Source organism: Aethalodelphis obliquidens, unplaced genomic scaffold (assembly GCF_003676395.1).
Source record: "Aethalodelphis obliquidens isolate GAN/ISIS:26980383/991018 unplaced genomic scaffold, ASM367639v1 scaffold26, whole genome shotgun sequence".
Classification (NCBI taxonomy): Eukaryota; Metazoa; Chordata; class Mammalia; order Artiodactyla; family Delphinidae; genus Aethalodelphis; species Aethalodelphis obliquidens.
The window spans coordinates 13,528,163-13,544,859 of NW_020837970.1; the positions used below are offsets into that span (position 1 = coordinate 13,528,163).

General features: G+C 54.8%; 1 protein-coding gene across 1 annotated transcript in view; it reads left to right on the top strand.

Annotated features, from left to right (window-relative positions):
• Positions 1–2,791: 2,791 nt before the first annotated feature.
• SMAD6 (SMAD family member 6) overlaps positions 2,792–16,697 on the top strand; it is a 75,757-nt gene continuing 61,851 nt past the window's right edge. The window contains exons 1-2 of the mRNA XM_027123403.1: positions 2,792–5,423; positions 13,103–13,159. Coding sequence (XP_026979204.1) covers positions 4,616–5,423; positions 13,103–13,159 — 865 coding nt within the window. The 5' untranslated portion in view covers positions 2,792–4,615. The remainder of the gene's footprint in view (positions 5,424–13,102; positions 13,160–16,697) is intronic.

Here is a 16,697-nt window from a genome sequence, read left to right on the forward strand (position 1 = left end):
GTGCATGTAAGTGTTTGGTATGGGATGATGATGAGCATGGAGCTTGGTGAAGTGAGGGGTTTTAATCCAATCATGTCACAAATATTAAGTGCCTGCTATGTGACAGGTGTTATGCTAAGGACTGGGGAGAAGAAATAGGGCAGGTGCTGTCTTGTGTGAATTAGCTTCTTTGATGGTACAGACAGAGTGGCATCAAATGGCCTGTTTCTGACTCGCTCAGTGGGTCTGTGGGTGGCCTGTGCCTGACAGTTTCACCATCTCTAACCACGTGGGGCTTACATTCCAGAGGCAGAGGAGAATGGACACGGGGTTGCATGGGTTTATGAACTGTGAGAAAACACAGGGTACTTTGGGGGAATATTAGAATAATGGGGAGGGGGCAGATTTAAATCTCAGGGGTTAGAGTTATTTCTTTGTGAGTTACTTTGTGAATAACCTGGCTGCAGAGACCTGAGGAGCAGCAGCTGGGACCCTACCTTTCTCCTTTCCTGCACCCTCAGGGAATTTGAGCTTGTTCTCCAGAGGGGCAGTTTAGGAGGGTGCCCTAGGCTGAAGCTCTGAGGCCCTGCCCTCTGGGCACTGCCACACACACCCTCTAGTGGTCACAACACAGGCAGGCGCTAGGCTGGATGGGCCCTGGAATCCAAGGACAGTGGGACTGACTGTCACCATCCTTCTCTTCCAGATACTATCTCCATTGAGACTTGGTCTTCCTGGAATGAGGGATGACTCCGGGACCTCATGTCATTTAACTTTGGTAACCAACTGTAGCATGATTCCTATTCCCATTTTACAGATGAGAACCCCGAGGCTTATAGAGGCGAGGGAGGTTAAGTAGGGTCAGTACTGAACTCAGGCCTACTAGACTCTGGTTTTCATGCTCTTCAGGTGTCATCCAGCTGGCACCTAATGGCACCCCACCCTCAATGCCACATCTCTGGATGAGCAGGAGCAGAAGGCAAACTTTGTCCAAATTACTGCCCAGGGAAGAAGGCAGCCCTCCCCAGGAAGTTTCCTACTTCAGTCTCTCCTCGGCCTGAGGCCCCAAGCACAGGCCTGACATCCCTCAGGGTGCTCCACCAGGAACCCTGCAGAAAGGGATGCCCTGGTACCTTAGGGAGGTATGGGGGAATGGAGGGGGAAGGAGTCACAGTTCACAGATTTGCATCCAGGGGTGCTGAGCATTTGTGGAAGCCCTGAGAGGTAATCCATCCACCTACTATCCTTTTCCTTTTGCTTCCCCTCACACACACATACCTCTTCCCCTAGCCAATGGGTTCAAATCCAACCTCTGCCACTAACTACAAGCTTGTGCAAGTTACTTAAGGTCTTTGTGCCTCAGTGTCCTTTAATGTAAATTAGTGGTGAATAACCATGCCTACCCCTAAAGTGTTGTTATATGGAGTCTGGGGCCTCAGCCCACAACACTTTGATTCAGCAGGTCCAGTGGACCACGTTTTGGAAAGCAGTGTCCTGAAGGGTGTGCTCCGGCAACACAGACCCACACCACTTTCTAGCTGTTGGGGTAAGAGCACATACTGGTTTATGCCTCTCTGGTTTTAGTATCTTAGCAGTTTCAAGACTATCTTCATTTCAGTGGCAAATTAAATGAGTAAGTTCCTGTTTCTCAGTTTCCTCATCTGTGAAATGGAGATAATAGTACTAATAGGATTGTTGTGAGAATGACTAAAATCTTTGTAATGCTTGCTTGGAACATAGCCTTGCCCATAGTAAGCACAAGCTATTATTGTAATCCACAGCCAAACCAGCAGATACCCTGATGAAAGAAAACACTTTACATCACATTAAGTTTCTCCTTGCATTTTAAGACGCATTCATTTCCCCAGGGGTCAGAAGTGACTGAAAAGGGGCCACAAGATCCGTTGTCCTCTAGGTGTTGCTTACACAGGTGTTTTGTTCACTTGTGAAAATTCACCCTGTTTGCTTAGGACTTGTGCACTTAAAAGGCACTGTCTCCTAGGATCCTCATGGTTCTGTGAAGAAGGCAGGGCAGGCATCATCATCTCCGTTTTTCAAACGGAGGCCAAGACAGCTATTTTGATTGGGCCAAAGAAGAAGGGGATGAGGGTTGGGAAGCTTCTCAGTCCGGCCCTCCATTCGCGAGAGTAAACGCCTCTCCCAGAGGGAGCGGAGCGAACAGTACCTGGCTCCAGGTAAAGCTCAGCAAAGGGTTCTAAGTCCTTCCTGCAAACACCGGCCTTCCCCCAGCGCACACACAACTTGGGCCCGCCCGGGGACTAGCACCGCAGCACGCTCACAAGGCCAGTCCCACACGTGGGAACTCCCGAGGGAGACCCGCGCGCCGGCAAACCCTCGGCCCCGGCGGGGGGAATGGCGTCCAGCCGCGGGCCAATGAGAGTAGCGGAATTTCTTTCATTCAGTGCTGGTCTGGTTCTTGCCCGGAAAGGGGCGGGACACCACGCCGGGGGCGGGGCCGCCGCGCGCCGGGGAGAGGGCGGTGCCCGCTCAGTGGCCCGGCCAATCGGCGCCGCGCCCGGGGTGGGAGGGGGGACCAGGCCTTTTTTCCCTCCGCGCGGGGCCAATCCCGACTTTACAAGCTTGAACTTTTGCCACCCTCGGACTAGCAGGAGCGCCCGAGGAGGTACCCCGCCGCGCCGGCTCCAGGGGCAAGAGCGGCCTTAACCCTTACCTCGCCGGGCGGCTCGCTGCTGCCGCCGCGCTCCCACCAGCTCGCCCCGGATCAGGCGGGCCCCGGACCCCCAACCCACCCCCATTGCCATGGTGAAACGTCGCTGGGGAAATCACGAGCCCTACCCACATACCTCTTCGTGGTGCAGAGAATAAACTGGGGAAGGGAAGGGGGTGGAGGAGTCGCCCAGCCCCGGGACGGCTGGCGGCCCGCCTAGCTCCGAGGTAAAGAGACTTGGCGACCGAGAGGAGCCCGAGAGAAGACCTTCTCCGCCTCTACCCCACCCTCTGCAACTCCCCTACCTCGAGCAAGCCTAGAATCCCGCTGCGCGAGGCATTCCACGCCCCTCGGTTGGCCGGGCGGCCAACCCCTGACTTCGTGCAGGGGGTGTGGAAACCTCGTGCTATCACGCTAGCTCCCGCTACTCCAACAAATCAGCCGCCCCCTGCTCCCAAGAGACGCAAGCCAGGAAAGCATACACGCACACCCATTTTTATTAGCCTTCCCTGGGATGGGGGTTTGTACCAATTCTAAAGTGCAATGTGTGTTTGTAAGTTTGTGCACAAGCCAGGGAGAGGCAAAGCGCCCCGTTTGTGTCCGAGTCTTAGAGAGTCCGCCGAGCCCTCGAGCAGCCCGCCCGTGGTTTGTGTAACCGCGTGTGTGTGTGTGTGTGTGTGCGAGCGCGCGCTCGCATCCGTGCCCGCGGCGCACGCGAGCCAGAGAGCAGGCCGTGGGCGCTGTCAGGCCCGAGGCGGGGGGGCTGGGGCAAGCGTGGGGCGGGGGCCGGGGCTCGGCCCGCCCCGGGAGCCGGCCCCTCGGAGCCTCGGGCCCTGCAATGGGACGTGTTCTCCTTTAAGAGTTAAGAAACTTGAAACCTTGTTTGCGCAACAATCAGCGCCGCGGAGCCGCCAAAGTGTCTAGACTGGCATATGATGGGAGGCAGCCAATGACTCCGCGGCGCTCCTCCGGGGGCCCTCAGTGTGCGTTTGAGGAGAACAAAAAAGAGAGAGCCGAGCGGGGGAGCGAGCGAGGGAGACGAGCCGAGAGAAAGAGCCGCCGGGCGCTGCCTCGCCAGACCTCGCCGGGACCACGGGGCCACCGGGAGGCACTTTTTGTGGAGGGGGGAGGGGGGCGACCTCTGCAGCCGCAGCGTCCGGGGCGTCCGAGCGCAGCGTGGGGCGGGCTACGACCTCTGCCTCGGTGGATTGCATTTTTAATTAAGGATTCCCAGCAGCTCTTTGGGATTTTTACAGTTTCCACTCATGTGTTGACACCCGCGTTCTGGAGAAATTCGCTCCAAGTGCATCTAGCGCCTGGGACCTGAGACGGAGTTGGCTTTTCGTGCATGCAATTCCAGGGATTTTGGTTTTGTTTCGGGTTTCTTTTTCTTTCTTTCCTTTTTTTCTTTTTCTTATTTTCTTTCTGCAGGGAGTAAGAAGGAAGTCGAGGGTATCAACAAGCCTGCCTTTCGGATCCTGCAGGAAAAGCCCATGTAGTGAAGTGCTTGGGTTTTAAAGGCAGGGCTTCCCAGACACATTTGGGGGGTTCGGCGCGAGCGCTTTGTGCTCATGGACCAGCCGCGTAACTTTTGAAGGCTCTCCGGCCCATGCGGGGTCTTGCTGGCGGCGCGCAGTCTGCAGTCCCTCTGAAGCGCCGGGGCTGGAGTTGCTGAGCTGCCCGGGCGCCGGGGTCCATGTAGTCGCGGGCCGAGCGCGGACTGCGGCTCGGCGTGCGCGCGTTCCCCGCCGTCCTGCCCTGGCGAGCTCCCTCATGTTGCAGCCCTGCGGCGCCCCTTCGACGACAGGCTGTGCGCGGTCTGCACGGCGCCCGGCGGCAGAGCTTCATGTGGGGCTGCGGCTCGCGCAGCCGGCGCCTCGCTGAGGAAACGGACCCCCGGTAACCGGAGACCGCCTCCCCCCCACCCCCGGCGCCAAAGGATATCGTATGTTCAGGTCCAAACGCTCGGGGCTGGTGCGGCGACTTTGGCGAAGTCGTGTGGTCCCCGACCGGGAGGAAGGCAGCGGCGGCGGCGGCGACGAGGATGGGAGCGTGGGCAGCCGAGCTGAGCCGGCCCCGCGGGCACGAGAAGGCGGAGGCTGCGGCCGCCCCGAAGTCCGCCCGGTAGCCCTGAGGCGGCCCCGGGACGCGGTGGGACAGCGAGGCGCCCAGGGCGCTGGGAGGCGCCGGCGCGCAGGGGGCCCCCCGAGGCCCATGTCGGAGCCGGGGGCCGGCTCTGGGGGCTCCCCGCTGGACGTGGCGGAGCCGGGAGGCCGGGGCTGGCTGCCCGAAAGTGATTGCGAGACGGTGACCTGCTGTCTTTTCTCGGAGCGGGACGCCGCCGGCGCGCCCCGGGACGCCGGCGACCCCCTGGCCGGGGCGGCCCTGGAGCCGACGGGCGGCGGGCGGAGTCGTGAAGCCCGCTCGCGGCTGCTGCTGCTCGAGCAGGAGCTCAAGACGGTCACGTACTCGCTGCTGAAGCGGCTCAAGGAGCGCTCGCTGGACACGCTGCTGGAGGCGGTGGAGTCCCGCGGCGGCGTGCCGGGCGGCTGCGTGCTGGTGCCGCGCGCCGACCTCCGCCTGGGCGGCCAGCCCGCGCCGCCGCAGCTGCTGCTCGGCCGCCTCTTCCGCTGGCCCGACCTGCAGCACGCAGTGGAGCTCAAGCCCCTGTGCGGCTGCCACAGCTTCGCCGCCGCCGCCGACGGCCCCACCGTGTGCTGCAACCCCTACCACTTCAGCCGGCTCTGCGGGCCAGGTGAGCGCGCCGCGCCCGGCGGGCCCTCGGGGTTCCCTTCCCGCCCCCTTCCGCGGCCTCCTGTCTCTCCTTGACACCTCTGGCGGGCGGGCGGGCGGAGCTGAGGGTGCTCCCCCGGGTGCCCCTGGAGCTTGGGAGCTCCCAGTGGAGGCGCCTGACGCTGGCAGGAAAGCCGGGGAGTGGGGATGTGGGCGCACACGGCAACTTCGTCTTAAGGCTCCGGCAAACTCAGAAGGGTGCGCGTTGGAGTTTTCTCTTCAGCTAAAGGGACCTGAGGCAGGCTCCGACTTTCCAGACGGTGGAAGAGGAGGGCAGGTCTAGAAGAGGCCAAAGACTTGAGCGCCCCCCTCCTCCAAGCCCATTTACCCCCAGTCCGTGTCCGGGCCTGTAGCATTTGTGTGCATATGCCTATACCTACGGTATATTATGCTTTGTCGTATCCAGGTAGATATATGTCGTGAAATTGGGTGTAGGCAGTTCATGGCTAGAGTCCAAAGTGTTTGTAAACTGTCCTACTTGTTCCTGTCTATACTGAGGAGCAAAGCTTTTGCGGGGTAACCCTCCTCAGAGTGGAGACCACCCTCTTGCTCTCTTGCCTCTTGATTGTTGCCAGCATCCCTTGGGTGTCCAATGCCAGGACCTTCTGTCATCGTCATTCTCAATCCTGTGCCCAGCTTTTCTAGAGAGCTGAAGGTCCTGGAGGTGTCTAGGTAGGGAAGGAAGCTGGATATTTTAGTACTTTTGAGAACTGCCCCCCTTCTTTGTCCTCTTCTTGGGATTTTTCTGCACACACCATCTACCCAGTCCTGCTTACCTGAGCAGGCCCTGGGTGCTGTAGCAGAGGTGAGGACAGAGGGAGACTCCAGGCAGGCCGGAAGCTTGCATCCTCACACACACCCCCCCAGCGCCCCCTTCCCTTGCACTGCAGGGATCACACATTTTTAGCCTGTAGCATCTTCTGGGTGTATGCATCTTAAGTGGCACTGGGGGTTCTGCAGGGATGGGACTCTCTGAGGGTTATAGACTGTTGGGCCTGGGCAGGCTCTGAGTTTCTCTGGCCTGGCTCCTCTGGAGAGAGGCAGCACCCAGCCTGGGGGCATTTAAGAGGGTCAGATCACACAGGTCTCCTGACTCCCAGCATGGAAGGGGAGGGTGGGGCTAGAAGCATGGATTGGTCCCAGGTGTCTTGTTGGTGTCTGGGGTGGTGGCTGGAGGGGAAGGACGGTGCCTCACTGGTGGTTCCTGAAGAGAGAGCACTGATGGGGGCTGGGGTGGGGAGAGGCAGCATTGATCTGGCTGCCCTGCGCCCCGCATGGTCGACTCCAGGCCTGATTCTCAGGGGCTTTGGGCAGTCGCTGGCCTGTGGCCCTCTGCGGGCTTTCTGTGTTCCTTGTTCTTCTTCTGACAGCTTTCCCTGGAAGTGGCTTTCTCTCCTCTTCCACCCTGGCTCCTCCCTGCCTCTGAGGAGGAGGGCCCTGTTTGTGGTTGCCCTGTCCCTGGTCCCGTTTTCAGGAGGAGAGAATTGGTGGGGGCCCCTCTGCTCTTCTAGAAGGCCCCGCTGGGCATTTTCTCTCTCACCACATCAGTCTGCTAGGGAATATTTGTTGAGCACTTACTCTGTGCCAGGCAGCATGCTGGGTGCTGTAGTGGGGAGAGTGGAAATATGAGTAGGATCCATGCCCTCAGGAAACAGAATCTTCGGGGTGGGGGGGGGGGGGGGGGGTAGAGTTGGGACAGAGATGGGGGGAGCAGGGCCAGGCCAGAGGGTCTGAACTCTCAGAGCACTGTGGGGTGTGCATGTAACAGGAGCACCTCTAGGAGCCTCACAGCTCTAACCTGGAGCGGGGCCTTGGAGGATGGATGGGTAAGGGGAGGTGGGTGTCGAGGGGGAGGAGGAGAGGGCCTGCTGGGAGTCAGGGTACCAGGCAGGCTCAGGTGTGAGGGTGGGAAGGGGTGGGGTAAAGAAAACTGGAGACAGGCAGGACCCACCCTGCCCATACTCCTTGGATAAGTCAGCTTGGGTCTTGGTTTGAGTTTGGTGGCCTTGAGCAGTTTTAAGTTGATGGGCAAACTGCAGTGGAATGGTTCCGACCCATAGACCTGGTCCTAGGCTCTGCCCGGCCGGTATCGACAACTTGACCTTCGAGGAGTAACCTCTCCTCTTAGTCTCTCTGTGGGTCAGTGCGGGCGGCTCTAGAAACGTTCTCCACCTCAAATTCCAGACTAAGCATTGGCACGTGACTCCTCTCCTCCTCCCAGAAGGAGGCGCTGTTGCAGGGACTGTGCCTGTTCTCCTGCTACTTCGTTTGCCGAAGCCCCGCCCCCCCACACCCCGTTCAAGCCACCCCGGGGGCCGTTGGGAGGACTGGTGGTCTGGGAAGAGTTTCCGGTAGGCACCACGCTGACCCTCTTGCTCCATCCCATGCCTGATGGCTTGGGCCGCCTGGACTGAGGACTGGGGGAGCCCTTTGCTGTCCACCCCACCGCCGCCTCCTGGCCGCCAGCCTGGCTCCCGGAGCTGGGCGGGTGCATAGCTGGAGCTCAGCCGTGCGCGTCCTGATAAGGAGACTGCTCCTTCCCGGGCTCTGGGGGAGAGGGCTGGGGCACTGGGGCAGGTACACCCATAGAGAGTACGCTGGAACACCCAGCGGGCCAACTGAGGGACACCCACCGGCCCCCCAGTGCCCACCAGGCCCCCACAGGGATCCCTAGTGAGACGGCCCCTTTCTGGGCAGTGCGGCCCCCTGCTGCTCAGGGCAAACCCTGCTCCATCTTTCAACTTGCTTTGGGGCATTGGGGCCAATTCCCCTCTTTGGGCCTCTTTTCTCATCTGTAAAGCGAGGGAGTGGTGAACAGAATCTCTGAGGGTCTGCTGGGAGGATTCCAGGTGACACAGGCCTGCCCTCTCCCCCATGCTTGTCTCAGAAAGTGGGGTCCTGTGTGCCCAGCTCTGCCCTGGGCTTCCCGCTCCCGTGGGAGTCAGGCCGTAGCTTTCCCTCCCTCTGGTGTATCTTTCTGTCCCTGGAAAAGCCAGTTCGCTGAGCTTGGTGCCTATGTGGACGGAAATGTGGAGAAATACTTTAATCACAGTTCTAACCTGTGTTTATAGAGATCCTTTCTCCCGAAAGTATCCATTAACTTTGGAATAAATCTCCTGCTCTTTGCTTCACCACTTTTTTTTTTTTCTGTAATTATATTCAGTAAATTACTATTATCCAAATTGCGCCAGGGAAAGAGAGACGGAGCGAGAGAGAACTTCTAAACGACTGGAGGAGGCCGCCTAGGAAAACACAGGGTTCCCAGGCCAGGACTATAGGAATTAGAATGGGCTAGAAAGTTTTCCTTTTATTTGGCCTGGCATTATCCCTTTGAAATGAGATCAATTTCAAGTTGGGCTTCCAAGCCCCCGCCCCGCCCCTCTGGCGGCCCCTCTGGCGGCCCCTGGGCCCTGCCCGCCCTGCTCCTCCGAGCTCCTCCTTGGAGGTGAGGAAGGGGTGATAATGTGCAGTGTGCCTCTTGCCGGCGCCAGCCTGCCGCGCTGTTTATCTGGCTGCCGGGGGAATCTGGGCAATTAGGCTCTGCCGGCCTTAAAGCACCAGGAGCTTCTCTTCTGTGTTTCCCACCCTGGGCCTTGGGGTTGAGCCTTCAGGTCCTGGGGCTGGAGGGGAAAGGCACCCAGGAGGGCACCCCTTGGGAGGGTGAAAGCTGGGAGGCCCAGGGAGGCGCGTGGACCTTTCCTAAAAGCAAGATGCTAGGCTGCACAGATCGGGGTGGAAGGTAATGTCTTCAACTGAAAGGTTACCAGGCAGTGGGAGAGGCTGTGAACTCTTCTGGCTTTAGAATTAGGGTCTAGATCCCGAAAGGCTAAGTACCCCCCTGGGGGCTAACCAGAGCCTGAGCTGCATTGGGCTGAGCGCTAGCCTTCTGGTACACTCGGCCCCTGGCTGACTGCTCTCACTTCTGAAGGAAGTTGGAGGAGATTCCTGAAGTTGATGCCTGAGGCTGGCTGTCTGGGGGGGCTGGAGTTTCTGATCTCTCTTTCTTCCTCCCTCCCTCCCTCCCTCCTTCCCTCCTGCCTATGATCATTTCTTTCTGAGAGGCCTGCAGGGCTCTAAGGGTTCTCCCCTTAAAGTTTAGAGAACGTAAGTTATTATTTAGAAATCAACACAACTTTTCTAAGTACTGAGATAGCCTCTAAGACGGGAGTGTGGACAGAGGGCCTGGAGGCAGCCTACACTTTCTCTTCGGACCTTTTGTCCCACCTGAGTTCATGTCCTGGGGCTCCATCCTCCCAGATCTGTGGAGGGAGGGTGGATGTGTTGGAGTGAGGCCGAGGTGCCAGTTAAAGCTTCCTCAGTGTTGTTCATAGCAGCGTTATTCCTGAGAGCCAAAAGGTGGCAACAGTCCGAGTGTCCATTAGCTGACAGATGGATAAACAAAATGTGTGCCATAGTCACCCAGTGGAATACCATTCAGCCATAAACAAGAATGAAGTACGATAGAAGTGACAGCATAGAAGAGCCTGGAAACCAGTATGCTAAGTGAAAGAAGCCAGACACAAAAGGCCTTCTGTTGTAGGAATCCATTTGTGTGAAACGTCCAGAATAGGCAAACCCGCGAGGAGAGTCAGTAGATTTGTGGTTGCCTGAGGTTTGGGAATTGGGGGAATAGGGACTGACTGTGAATGGGGCAGGGTTCCTTTTGGGGTGATGAAAATGTTCTGTAATTAGTTGGTGGTATTGGTCTCACAACTCTGAATGTACTAAGAACCACTGAATTGTATATTTTAAAAGAGTAGATCTTAGGGTATGTGAATGATAACTCTGTTGTTTTTTTTAAAAAGTAACTTGCTGTTGGTCCTGAACTGGCCTCCCCCTTTGTTCAGCTGAAGAAGGATACCATCTCCTGCCTCCCTGTGTGGCCTTGGGTGGGCCCTTTACCTCCCTCCACCCCACTTGCCCCATCAGTTAAAATAAGGAATTGAGTTGGGGGGGACCTCTGACATTCTAAATCCCCGTGTCTTGGGGTGCAGTCTCTATTTTACTTGCCTAGGATGGAAGTTAGTGATGTGCTTCCAATCTCTGTGCAGATCGTTTTGCTGGAACGAAGGGGGGTGTGGGTGCTGGTAGAGTCCCTCCTGACAGCTTTGCAGTTCCTCACTGGCGGGTGTGTCTGATGTCCCAAGTCTGTAGATTGGCTTTCTGTCTCACTCATGCATTAGAGCCCCCAGCCCAGGTGTGGGCATGGGTGGTGGGTGTCACTCAAGGCCCAGACGGCTCCTGTGAGGGGGATCTTCATGAGCTTCCCGCCCCCGTCCCCCCCGCCCCCCCTTTACAGGTCCCAGGTAAGCAGCCCCAGGCAGAGATGCTGGGGTTGATTACAGTGGCTTGACTCCAGCTTCCACAGCCCATTGCTGCCAGGTTTCACTTTGGGGGGCAGATCTGGGGGCAGATGTCCAGAGCTCCCTACTATGTATGGCCTGGGCCTCAGCCAATTAGATGTTTGCAAGAGGAACCCGGACACAGGAGTTGCAGACCTTCTGATAAGTTAGTGGGGTAGTGGAAAGGACATGAGGCTGGGGGTCAGGATACCTGGCCTCTGGTTCTGCCTCTACACCAGCTCCCTGTCTGGCCCTCAAGGAGTCACTTCTACTCTTCAGGCCTCAGTCTTCTCCTCTGTACAGTGGGAGCATTGGCTTCAATTCTCTTTCCCTGTGGAGCGCTAGCCCTACCTGTATTTTGCCTCTTGTCCTGAGAGTCTGGTCTGTAGCCCCTCCAAGACTGGTGGATAAGGGGGCTCCTACTGAAGGCAAATAGCCCCCCTCCTTGAGTCTTGTTTGAGGTCTCCTTTGGGTCACCCTTTTGGCCCCATAGGTCCTCTTTCTCCACACTTTCGTCCACTGATGCCCCCAACTTTACCATTATCCTTGTCACCATTGTCTTTGTCCACATCTGTTTACTGAACGCTTTCTGTGCATATGATGTACCAGACCCAGCTGGGATGAAGGGGTAGAAGATAGGGTGCCTCTTGACTGCCTGTCTCATTGGGGTGTAGAGCAGAGTCAGGCCTGGGCTCAAAGCCCAGCTCCACCATGACTGGCTGGGGAACAGTGGGCAAGTCAGTCTTCTCATCTGTGAAATGGGAATGATAATGGTCATCTTATTTATTTTTAAGAAAGGAGGAAATGAAAATATGCACCCAATGAGCATGATTAACCACTCCGTACCTAAGGTCCAAAAGAATAAAATACAATGAATGAAATTGAAAGGTCCCAGCACAGAGAGAGACACAGGGTACACATTCAGCAAATGTTTGCTTCGCTCCCAGTGGCTAAGCCATGATTCATTTTCCTTCTCCCTAACTCCAGTCCACAAAAGATTCCCTGTTTTTAGACTGCAGCGCCTTCACTTTGTTGAAGTCATTTCTAGCTGGAAAAGCCGGGGTGGGGAAGAGGTGAAGCTGCCTGCTCCTGCGACTAATTGTGCCTTATTATAATTGTGCAAAACACTTATTACCCCTTGTGTCATTCCTGATACCTGCCTAATAATAGTTATTACCACTTTACTACCACTGAGAGTTTGTTTTAGTTTGCGATTTGATGGCCTTTAGTTTCTTTTAAGGAAAATGAAGGGTCATTTCATTCGTGCAAATTGTTACTTAGTTAAGCAAATTGTTACTTCCCAGAAAGCAAGAGGCCTAAGGAATTCTTCTGAAGACAAAGTATATGTTTTTAAGGACAAGTATTTTAGGCAAATGAAAGGAAACCCAAAGAAAAATACCATAGACAATAAAGAATCGCAGAGGGTCTGATCTGGAAGGCCACGGAGATTGTGTGTACCACCCCTTCTCTTTACAGAGGGGGAGACTGAGGCCAAGAGCTGGCAGTGACTGGTTTAAGGTCTCCCATTGGGGGAGCTGGATTTGGCTTCCTGGGTTCCAACCAGTCATGTCCTCCTCCTTGCCCTGAAGGTCATTTGCTTTAATGTAGTTTGTTTGAAAGGGAGCTCCTCTGTCTATGTGGGCCTCTGCAGTCAGTCAGTTCTGACTAGGGTTGCCAAACTTAGCAAAGAAAATTACAGAATTCCCTGTTAAGTTTGAATTTCCGGTAAACAGCACATAATATTTTAGTATAAGTATGTCCCAGATATTGCAAGGGACATACTTATGCTAAACGTTTATGCCACGTATATCCAAAATTCAACTTTAACCAAGCATCCTGTATTTTAACAGGCCACCTTAGCTTTGACTTTCCCTGTACCCCTGTTTCTCTCATTATAATAACAATAGTTACTGTTTGTGGAGGTATTTTTCTTCAGTACCAAGAGCTGTATTGAGCATTTTACATACATTATTTCCTTTTGCCCTCCTGGCAAACCTGGGAGGTCTCTATGATTATTGTCCCCATTTTAGAGCTGAGGAAACAGGCTCAGAGAGGTGAGGTAACTTGCCTGAGGTCACACAGCCAAAGGTGACAGAGCAGGGATTGAGCCCAGGTCTGTACCCCAAGTTTGTGGCTTTCCCTGTTGGCCAGTGCTGTTCCAGGGGACTGGGGCAGCAGAGGTGCTGGGTTCCTGGGAGCTGGGTTTATTATTTGAGGAAACCAATAATCAAAAGCAGGTAGAACCCCCATGTGTGAACTCTCCCATCCCAGCAGTGACATGTTGTCTCCTGTCTTCCAGAATCACCACCACCCCCCTACTCTCGGCTGTCTCCTCGCGACGAGTACAAGCCACTGGGTAAGTGTGTCCTCCTTCTGACCTTTGGGGAGGTGCCTCCTTCCCAGGCTCCCACAGGGCCCTGCCTCAGTGCTGAAGGGCCAGAGAAGGAGGGGAGGGAGGGATCACCAGCCTGGTTGCCTTTGAAATGGGGTGGGTGAAGTTTTACAAACACAACCCCGGTTGGGCCAGAGCCGACCCAGCCTTTGCAGTGCCTTTGCAGTGAGCTATTTACGTCTTGAAATTCCTCGCTCATCATTAACCTCTCTGTGACCTTTAACCATGGGCCTGTGGGAGACGAATGGGTTTCAGCTTCAACATCTTGTTGATGCTGGTGGGTTGATGTTTCTGTCTCTTTTCCTCTCCTTCCCTCCCAGCCTTACGTGGTTCTCCTTTGGTGTGTATTAATTAGCACTATGACAGATAGGCTGAGCACGGTCACTGTTGAGACGAGCTATATGTTTCCCCCCCTTCTTTTAAGCCAAGAAGTTCACCTGGGCAGAAACAACAGCTGGAACGTTTAGAAAGCAAGTGTCTTGGTACACCAAGCCCCTGGCATGGAGGGTACCCCTCAGTGGTAGTGTCATTGTGGGCAGGGCCCATTCAGAGGTAGAATGTGTTTTCTGTAAAGCCTTGGGGCTAAATGAGCAGCCCGTACGCTGGGGTAGATGCATGTGGTTTTAAAAGTAGAAATGGCTCATTTCCTGGCCCTCCTGGTTCCTCCAGTGGAGAATCCCAGTGGTGGGGTGAGTATGGCCTGAATAGTACCGGGAGAGTGACTTTGTGACCGTGGGTAGCTGCCGTGGGCCTCGAGCTTTAAATGTCAGATGGCGTGGCACTGATGCTGACACATTCCACCAGTGACCACAAAAAGTGGGTTTTGTTTTGTTTTTGGTAAAGGCCTCTTCCCGGTAGCGTGTGTCAGCATCATCTGGGAGGTCACTTCTAAGTGTCATAAACTCTGAGGCATCCAGTCCAGTTTTCCTTCCAGGCCCCCCTGTGGAGACAGGAGTGCCCACCGGGTCCCTTCAGGAGTTTGTCCTTCTCAGTCTAGGAGGACAGAGGCTGTCCCATGACGGTGTATGAGTCAGTGGCTTAACGATGGCAACTTCCTCATTGTTTTTCCTGAAGTACGGTCACACCGTGGATGGAGGAGCTTCATTTAGTTCTCCGGGGAACTGGAGTGATCATCTGGTGGGACCCTGTCACTTTGTAGACAAGGAATCAGGCCGAAGGTCAGGGAGAACCGCCCAGCTGATGAGTAGTGGGGCTGAGGCGGAAACCCAGAGCAGCCCCTGTTCAGCTCAGCGGTTCCCCATCCTTCCCTCCCAGGCCCGTCTCAGCATTTTTCTTTTTTTTTTTCTTTTTTGCGGTACGCGGGCCTCTCACTGCTGTGGCCTCTCCCGTTGCGGAGCACAGGCTCCGGACGCGCAGGCTCAGCGGCCATGGCTCACGGGCCCAGCCGTTCCGCGGCACGTGGGATCTTCCCGGACCGGGGCACAAACCCGTGTCCCCTGCATCGGCAGGCGGACTCTCAACCACTGCGCCACCAGGGAAGCCCAGCATTTTTTAAGTTAACATAATTGCACTAGTCGCTTAGAAGATCCCTCATTCTCGTAGAGGAAAAGGAAAACCCTCAAACATTCATAGTAAGTGTAGCACCTGAGCTTGAATGTCAAGGATCATTGCCCCAAGGAATCGTGGGTCAGCCGGTGATAAAACCACAGAAATCAGGACTCCATCCAGCGGGGCAAAGTGACCATTTGGAAATCAGCAGGTGTCCCGGTTATTTTACAAATGGGACAACTGCGACGGAGAAAGAGGAAGTGACACTTGCTGGTGGTCATACAGCTCAAGGGTCCAGAAACGACAGGCCACCATTTGTTTTTGTGTGGCTCTTGAGCTAAGAGTGGTTTTTACTTTTTAAAACGGTTAAGAAAAAAAAAAAACAAACACCAGGAGCATGTCTTTTGTGACATGTGAAAACTATATGAAATTCAAATTTCAGAGTCCATAACAAAGTTCTGCTGGAACCCAGCTGTATTGTCTGTGGCCGCTTCCGCAGGACAGCAGCAGAGGTGGATAGTTGCGATGGAGATTGTAGAGCTCACAAAGCTGAAAATATTCACTACGGGGCCCTTTGCAGGCAAAGCTGGTGACCCCTGATTTTGCTGAGTAAGAGTGGAAGCGGGACTCGAACCTGGGGCTCCGGCTTCCAGATGAGGTTCTTCCTTGGGGCTCGAGCAGTAACCAAGGTTGGAGTGTTTTTTTTCTACAGCAGCCTCGTAGGGCCTCACTAGAAGCACTAGACGTGAGCGTTTGGAGAGTGCGTGGCAGGGACTTATAGCTGCGAAGGACGGAAAACACCCATCACCCCCACTCCTGGAACGTTCATCAAGCTGTCTGTGTTGGCTCCACAGCGGTTCACTAAGAAACAGGGTTCAGCCTGGGGTGTTGCTACTTCGGACAATAAGTGGCAGCAAGACTTGGGGCCTGAACACTTGGGGAAGATTAGGTCTGAAAAGCAAAGAGGTTCCCACTTAAGCACGGAGGTTATTATCTTCTTTTAAAGAGATTTTCCATCTGTCCCTATTTTCCTCCAAATACATTTGACCAGCAGATAACTTTTTCAGGCCCCGATAAACAGCCCGAGTTATTTTTTGTATTATTTTCTTTTCCTTGCATTGTTAGTTTTTCATAAACAAAAAGTCATTTCACTTCTAAGCCACTGTGATCACATAAAACCAAAAAAACAAAATAAAACCCGGAACACCCAGTCAGCATCTGGCAAGTGGGAGACGAGAAAGAAAGAAAAAGAAAAAGGCCAAATTGTTTAAGGTTTCATCTTCCCGCTCCCCAGGCCACGTGGTAGAAGGAAAAAATTCCTACAGGATCGAATGGAATTCTAGCTAGCTAGGGCCTAGGCTAACGGTTTTTGTGCCAGGCTTCCCCAGCTTGGAGTGGCTCTCCTGAGCCAGGTGGGACCAGCCGAGCCACATCTGGGTTGTGCTGGGTGAGAAGATGAAAGATACTACAAGCCTCACAGAAAGAACATGCCTTCCATCTCCTGGACAGACCTGTCCCTTAACGGGGACAGCACCCCGTTACTGGTAGCAGAGGCAGAGGCCCAGGAAAAACTTTCCAAGTCGGCCTGCCCCCCAAGGCATCCGCTTGTCCCGCTAATAGCTCCCCATCTAAGTGCACTGCAGACAGGGGAAAACAAATAGCGCACGCCATGTGAGGTACTTAAAACTATTTAAACAACAATGAACGCCTTGAAAAAAAAAAAGAAAAGAAAAAAATAGTCTAGACATTGAAAGTTGCTCTGGGAGTGGGTTTGGATGTGAGGGTGGGGGAGGGGAGAGAGAGAAAAGTTAATCGGGGAGCAAATGCTTGAGCCCTTAATTAGAGGGGTGTAAGCGGGACAGAGTGAGGATGGCTGGTAACTTGTTAAAACAGAGTTTCCCCAGCTCCAGAGGGAGGAAGGAAGGAAGGAAGGAAGCAAGAAGGAACAACTTCAAGAATTTTAATGGTTGTAATTAAGTACAGCAGCTATGAA